Source organism: Miscanthus floridulus, chromosome 3, assembly GCF_019320115.1.
Source record: "Miscanthus floridulus cultivar M001 chromosome 3, ASM1932011v1, whole genome shotgun sequence".
Taxonomy (NCBI): Eukaryota; Viridiplantae; Streptophyta; class Magnoliopsida; order Poales; family Poaceae; genus Miscanthus; species Miscanthus floridulus.
In genome coordinates, this window is record NC_089582.1 from 138,358,026 (window position 1) to 138,365,750 (window position 7,725).

The 7,725-nt window shown below is 47.5% G+C and overlaps 2 protein-coding genes and 1 pseudogene across 2 annotated transcripts; 2 read left to right on the forward strand and 1 right to left on the reverse strand.

Annotated features, from left to right (window-relative positions):
• Positions 1-2,302: 2,302 nt before the first annotated feature.
• LOC136542592 (nuclear transcription factor Y subunit B-10-like) lies at positions 2,303-3,683 on the reverse strand. Its single transcript, XM_066535099.1, has one exon. It carries the CDS (start codon positions 3,409-3,411, stop codon positions 2,758-2,760), a length of 654 nt encoding a protein of 217 aa, XP_066391196.1. The 5' UTR covers positions 3,412-3,683; the 3' UTR covers positions 2,303-2,757.
• A 552-nt stretch (positions 3,684-4,235) lies between these two features.
• On the forward strand, positions 4,236-5,078 carry LOC136547615 (classical arabinogalactan protein 9-like; annotated as a pseudogene).
• Positions 5,079-6,465: 1,387 nt separating this feature from the next.
• On the forward strand, positions 6,466-7,515 carry LOC136544537 (uncharacterized). The gene has a single exon (XM_066536669.1). It carries the CDS (start codon positions 6,466-6,468, stop codon positions 7,513-7,515), a length of 1,050 nt encoding a protein of 349 aa, XP_066392766.1.
• The last annotated feature ends 210 nt before the right edge of the window (positions 7,516-7,725 follow it).

Consider the following 7,725-nt stretch of genomic DNA (forward strand, 5'->3'; position numbering starts at 1 on the left):
TTTACAACCTGGGATACCCTAACCTAGGGGCCTTCCCGTATACAAGTCTATGATGCCTATGAGGGAGGTGGTCCGTATATATAGGGAGAAAAAACATCACACCCTCGTCTATTAGCAATACGGAACTAATAGATGGTATAGTCCCTCTTAACGCTAATGGGCCGCTTTGCTTCGGCCCAAACTTGAATTTGGATCATAGCTCAACATTATAAACCAAAAGGACACATATCGTGGTTTAGAAAAAAGAGGTCAACAAGCTGTGAGTGTAGTTTCTAAAACTCTAGAAACTACAGTTTTGATAAAACCATAGTTTTAGAGACTACAAGATTTGTTGTATCCAAATACCTAGTAGCTTCTGAAAATCAAAGTATTTTCTAAGACCATAGCATTTCTTCAATACTTTAAAAATACTTTGCATCTAAATAGGGCCTTAATCTAGATGTTGAACTCCTCTTAAACACCTAATTTTTTTCTTATAATATGCTCTCAAATCCATTTTTCACCTGGAATGGATAATACCCCCTCCCCTCGCAATCAATAAAAGAAGTCGTATGTTTTGGAGGCTCAGTTGAACCTTTTAGTCCAGCTATTCCCTCGGTCCTAAATAATATAGTTTACTTGTTCTTATCCCAAATCAAAATCATTTGACTATGGTAAATTTATAAAAAGTACACCAATATGTAGAACATTTGTTCGATTTTATCAAGTTCTCTAGAAATATATGTTATAATATTTATTTTAAAAAAAAATTGACTTAGGAAAAAGCCAAACTATAGCTTAGGAGCGGAACTGAGTACATCCTTTGATTCCAACGGTGGAGAAAATTGGCTATTTGAATGCCCAATTTTCTCCTAACGGTACAGCTACTCCCTCTGACCTTCTTTCCCTCTTTAAAAACCATGAGGTAGACTACAGTCCATACACCTCGAGACCAAGTGGAGCTCATCGGAGATTGGAGCCCAAACCGACAAATCCTAGACACTAGTCCTAATTGCTGTTGCTCAAAAAAAAAAGCCCTAATTGCTTGCTAAAAGAGAAGGTCGTTGTTGGAGCCTTTACTACAGTTGAGGAAGGAGGTCATAAGCCTGAATCCCAGCACAGATCCGTCGATCTAAAATTCGGGTGAAAAATCCCAAGTCTTTAAAAACCATGAGGTAGACTACAGTCCATACAAGACGGACAGTGACCGGAACCTAATTAGAAACGTCATACCAAGCCTCCATGCAATGCAATGCCAGACAGGAAGTGCAGGCAGGCCCTCCCCTTCTTGGCAACATTGAGGTGGTCTTGCATTTCCCTGCACAAGCCAGATGCTCCATTATTCATCCAGCGAGCTATCCATCCTTATCCTGCCTGCCTTCTATTTTGTCTGCCCCCTTTCGCTGCTGCCTGTGAGTGAAAGCCACCCTGCTTATCCTTTGCCAAACCGCAAATGCATGCCATGGCATTGGCATTGCATGACAGGGAGGATAACAAAAACATTAGCTTTTTTTATTCATATTGATAGTGAGATGGTGACTCCTCATAGATCAACGATTTGCATGTCATTTCTTGTACATTAAGGATGTGAATGTGATGCAGATGCGGTCCCCAGATATTTTTATTTTATTTTATATATGCCCCATTGTTAAGTGCCGACACTGATGTCCAAGTGTCAAGATTTCTGATGCGCTGGATAATAAAGAATATATACTGCAAAGAGAGCGTATACGGTGATGCGGAGTCTGGTATATATGCTCCTGTCTTGTGATTCTGTTCACCGGATCTATTTTTGCATTGTTCTTCAGCTGGGATATTGTTGTGCATGCTAGTGTGATTCTGAGGATTAAATCAGGGTCTAAATCAGTCTTAAGTTTCTTACCTGCAGCTCTTCTTGAAAAGTTTCCTGGCTCGCAACAAGTTAATTCCTAAAACTTCAGTATCAGTAATATATACAAGATTAGACCATTTTTAGAATATGGGAATTTTTTTTACTAGTCCTACATTTTTATGTTCCAAACGACTCTAACAAGGATGACTTTTTTTGAGGAAAAGAAATTTTTATTCTGGCCTCTGCATAAGTTATGCACTTAACTAACAAGGATGACTAGAACGAAGGATCCGATGCTACTTGTCATATACTCACTCCATTTCAAATTGTAAATCATTCTGTATTTTTAGATACATAGCTTTTATGTATCTATATATAACGTATATCTAGGTGCGTAACAAAAATTATATATCTAGAAAAGTCAAAACCACTTGCAATTTGAAATGGAGGGTGTATAATTTTTTTTTCTTTTTGAATGGTTAAGCTCGTGCCGGCACTTGTCATCGCGTGACATGACATCTTAAAATTTAAAATTATCTCAACAGCAGTGGAAGAAAAGCACCAATTAAGTAGTTCTAAGACAGCAATGAGAGTAATAAAATAGAAAAAATGTCACGGTCAGTAGTTACCAGAGTCATAACATACTAGGTAATAAGCTAAGCATGTCATATTGTCAATGGCAGCATTTGTGTCATGGCAAGGCTACTCGTCGTTCGCCATAGCTCAGTTTAGCAGCAGCTTATATAGGAGTACAAATCATGGGATTACCGAGAGGTTAAGGAACTATCTTAACCATATCACTGGGTCCATTCAGAACAACATTACTTACCACAAAAAGAAAAGGAAAATGAAGGTTAACTTAACCAGCAGGCCGGCGCTAATTGCCGGCACCAAGCAAGAAGCCGGCGGCGGGCCTGAGCCATGCAAGCATGGACGGCGACGGTCGGTCACAACCTGTCCTGCCTGCCGAGCCCTGACGGCGACGACGACGAGCCTCCGCCGTGGCCATATGCGACACCTTTCCCGCCCATCGCCATCTGGTGGTGCGGTTGCTGCGGGTACCCTGACGACGCGGCCGACGGGGAGCCGCCGTACATGGGCTGTCCCATCATCATGATCATGCCGCTCCCGCCTCCGCCGGCGCCGCCGTACATGCCGTAGCCGCCGACGGGCTCGCCCGCGCCATTGTGCGTTGACGACGGCGTCGTCTCCCTGTGCGGCTGCGGCTGCGAGCCGCCGGAGGAGCCCGTGGCGGCCTTCTCGCCCTCGAGCTCGCGGAACTTGTGGAGGTAGAGCTTGAGCGGCTCGATGTAGTCCTCGAAGCCGAGCGTGGTCATGGCCCAGAGTATGTCGTCGCCGTTGATGGTCTTGCGCTTCTCGCGCTGGCACTTGTCGGAGGCCTCGCCGGTGATGAAGGAGATGAACTCGGACACGCACTCCTGCACCGTCTCCTTGGCGTCCTTGGAGATCTTGGCGTTGGCCGGGAGCGCCTTCTTCATGATCCGGCTCACGTTCGCGATCGGCAGGAACCGGTCCTGCTCCCGCGGCGACGAGAAGTCCGCGTTGCTCGGCCCGCCGGACTCGTTGTCGGAGTCCGGCATCGCGGCCGAGGCCGAGCCACCAAACAGTGTCGTCCGGTCAAGTCAAACAACTCCGAGGAGGCTGACCGAAACGATCCAAACGCACTGCTTCCGAAGCAAGAACGTCAAGAGCAGCAGCAGCGGGAGCGCACCAAACGCAGAGGAGGACGTGCAGAATCAATCTGGCCTGGGACTGGGAGGAGGGGAGGAGGGGAGGAAGCAGGAGAGCAGCGGAGGCGGAGCGCGAGCTGGAACTGGGAGGGAGAGCGGGGGAGGGGGTTTGAGAGCGGAGTGGAGAATGGGGCAGCGTTCGTCGGATGCATCGTGGGGATAAGAACGCATCGAGGGGGCAACGTGTCGCGCCGCCGGCCGTTTGTTTGTCGATAAGTCTGGGGGCCAGCCGGCGCTCGCCGATGCCGTCCGTTTCCGCCACGCTGGCGGGGCCGGGGCCGGGGCCGTCCGCCTTCCGCGTGGGCCAGGGCGCGCGCGATCGGGTGCGTGATCTGTTAAGAATATTCTAATATTCGTAATAATCAATTAGTGGGCAATTAGCAACTGCTAATTGCAGTTACCGTGACCACTGAAAGGCGTCGTACGGACGGGACGTGGGAGCGGGGCTCTCCCACGTTCACTGGAACTGCCCCATCGTGGGCATGTATATATCTGTGTACTGTTCATCAATAAAGTTTTACACCTTCACTTTGACTGTTCTTCTCTACTTTCTACTGTTCATAATACAATACTACAACACGTTATCAGCGTTCTACCGCTGAGCGAGAAGGCTAGGAACAGTGCCTGAAGGACTTCGTGAAGACAGGAGATCGCTGGATCGATCAAGGTACACGATGCCACCAATGCCCTACGTACCTTCTGCGGCGCTCATTCTGCGCCTCGTCTTCATGGTGTACTACCACGCGCGCCGCATTGGAGTCCCCTTCGACGACGATGACATCTGTGATTCCCTCCTCAACGCCCTGCGCAACCTCCTTGGGGAGGAACGTGGGGGAGCCAGGGAGGGCCCTACTCGTCGCCGACGCCGTGGTCGTCATGGAGCATCTGCTCCCGTGGCGCCGACCCAAGCAGCGGTTACAGTCCCTACGTCCTAGAGTTCGGGCCATGGCGCGGCTCCATACCACCCACCATGGCCGAACATGGCGCCGGGATCCTCCGACTGGGTACCAGTTGCGCTCGCCGCCATGCCACCAGTCGCCGGACCTTCTTCCTCGACCGATGCGGGCCCATCGTCTTCGGCTCCGGCGGCTTCACCTCCACCGGCGACAGGGTCGGCTACCGCAGCTGCGACCCCGTTGGCCAACGGAACCGCCGCAGCCGCGACTCCGTCTCCGACGACGCCACGGCCTCGCGCGACCCTCGCTGCGCGCAGGTCCGCGGCACCGCTCCGACTCTTCTCCAGGGAGGCCGGCGAGATCGTAGATCCGGCCCTGCAGGCTCCACCTCCACCATCTCCGTCCACTCCTCCGGCAGTGAACATCGTCGACCAGGCGGTGAGCCCGACCATGCGTCGGACCTGGATCTCCGTGCCGCATGGCCTGTCCGCACGCGCGCAGGCGAGTCCTCGCGCGAACGGACGCGTCCCGACGCTGGAGAACGGGCACGCCAGTCCACGCGCGAACGGCGGTGGTGGCGCTTCCTCCTCCTCAGAGGGGCGCGCCCCTCCTTCCGCTTGAACTTCTACCGGAGGGGGAGGGGGAGCCGCTAGCCTCTGTCTTGGTCGCCATCGACTGAGTTGGGGCCGACGTGCGGGCTCCTCCCCGATCTGCGTCGGCGCTCGTCACCGGCTACAGAGGGCGAGACGGAGGGAGAGGAGGAGGGCGCGGAAGACAGCGGCGGTCCATATGGCGATGACGTGGCTCCTGGGCGCTACGATGGCGCGGCACTGCGGCATCAGCGCGCGCTTACGCTGTGGACCAGAGCGGCGACGGAGCGGCTACCGGCGTCGGCGGACCGGCTCTTGAGTGCGCGACGGCGGCACGGCTTCCGCACTTCGGCAGCCCAGGCCCAGGTTGCGGCCTGCCCCAGCGCCGGCTGTACTGCTGGTCCTGGCTAGGCCGGCTACTGCTGGTCCTTGCTGGGCTGGCTACAGTGGCTTCGCGGGCCAGCCAGTGCTCGTGGGCCAGAAGCCATTTATCATTTATCTGTTTTATTTCCGAATTCGTAAATTTCAGCAGTTTTAGTCTTTAATCCTTGTGTTTAGACTTTGTTAATTACTGTTGTTCATTAGTATTAGTGTCTATGTTCTTGTGAGATTAGACATCTGATGTTTATGTGAATGTACAAATGTGTTTGTTTACATTGTACCTATGCAATTTCGAATTCTAATATAGAATGCAAGTATGTTCGTGTTATTCTTTTGCACTTTCATACTTATTTCGTTATTGCGAATTTTTAAATCACATACTCCATCTTAACGCTGTTCTCATTAGTTTATAATTACTGATGACTTGTGGCAATTAATTTATGCATATCTCTATTATTTTGAGATGAAAGCATTAGGTAATAGAGTCCAGGCAAAGGCTGCATTTAATCATTTTGGATTATTTTGCCCAGAGACCATGCCATGGCTGTGATTTATTCACCTATTACTAAAGGTCTATATTATGTCCATTGGACTAGATGATTACCTATATAATGTTTTGTTCTCAAAATAAAAGATTAAGGCTAAAGAAAATTTATGGCTTACACTATTGTAGTGATTACCATTGTTTAATCATTAATTTGTACTATACATGGTGTAGTAGAGTCTTAAGCATTGGCTGCGTCTAATTCAAAAATGAATTATTCAGCCTTGAGACCGTGCTTAGGCAGCAAATTATTTGCCTACTATTAAGATCTATTCTATGTCCTTTGGCATTTGAGATTATCTAACCATATATAGTCAATTGATGAGAGTTATAATTGGGGTTTACATGTTTATTTGTCTACCTTGGATTGTCTTAATCATGATGAGTTATGTCATTTAAATTAATTTGCATTTATTACAACATTGATTTACCATTTGAATTTTAATTTACCACGTGTAAGTCTAATGAATCAAATGGTCCTACTTTGTAGGCTATGGCCTTAGCTAAGGAGTTCGATGAACTTGCCTTAGATGGCCACAATTACCCTACTTGGGCTTCGGATATCAAAATAAACTTTGCATCCCGTGGACTTTTGGCATATATAAATGAACCCATTGCGGAGGAGGTGCTTGATGAGCAAAAGAAGTTCGGGGCCTTAATGATTTTAAGGTATTATATCCATAAGGATCTCAAACAAGAGTACCTTCTGGAAGAGAATCTCCGTACTTTGTGGCTTGCTCTTAAGGAGCGTTATGATCAGCAAAAGGTACTCATCTGGCCTGAGGCTAATCATGAGTGGAACCACTTGCGTTTGCAGGACTTTAAGTTTGTTGCTGATTATAATCATGTCGTTCATAAAATTTGCTCAAAGTTGAAATTCTGTGAGAAAGAGCCAACGGATGCTGATAAGATAGAGAAGACTCTATCTACCATGCTTCCCGCTAACCGAGTCTTGCAGCAGCAATATCGGGCTAGTAATTACACTGTGTATTCTCAACTTATTCATACATTAACTCAGGCTGAGAAACATGATGAGCTTCTTATGAAGAATCATCACAAGCACCCCACTGGTGCAGCACCTCTTCCTGAAGTTCATAATGTACAGAAAAAAGTTAAGAATAATAAAAGGTTCAAAGGATCTTCTTATGATGATCCAAAGAACAAGCCCGGTAAGCGCAAGTTCAACAAAAAGCAAAAGCCAAATGCTAAAAATAAGCAAAATGGCGAGGCTAAGTCCAAAAATGACACTAAATGTCATCGGTGTGGTACTTTCAACCATTTTGCAAAGGATTGCCGTACTCCTAAGCACTTGGTTGCACTTTACCAAAAGTCCTTAAAGGAAGCAAAGCAAGGCAAAGATAAAGAGACAAGATATGAAGCTCATTTCAATCTTGCTTCTGAGGCTATAAAGGAAGTGGGTTGTTCAAGCAAGGCTCTTGAGGAACCAAAGAACAACAATGCTCACAAGGATGAGAGGCTTCCAGGAACGGAAGACATGATCGTGGAGTTCAACTCAAATGACATGTATGGAGACTTCAACTGAAGATCTCGATCCGTAGTTGATATCTGTTTAATTATTATGTTAAGCAAGTCAAGTGTTGTAATAATTTAAGTTGTGCAAACTCTATGTTCTTTGAGTTGTACATACTTGTTAGTGACGGGAGTATTGTGAGAATAAATATGTATTGTAATGTCATACTCATATGTTGGTATTGTAATACATTGTGTTTATGTATGTGACTCTATATGTTCA

Bases quoted from the DNA above. Each gene is read 5' to 3' on its own strand.
- LOC136542592 (XM_066535099.1), bottom strand. From the start codon at position 3,411: ATGCCGGACTCCGACAACGAGTCCGGCGGGCCGAGCAACGCGGACTTC.
- LOC136544537 (XM_066536669.1), top strand. From the start codon at position 6,466: ATGGCCTTAGCTAAGGAGTTCGATGAACTTGCCTTAGATGGCCACAAT.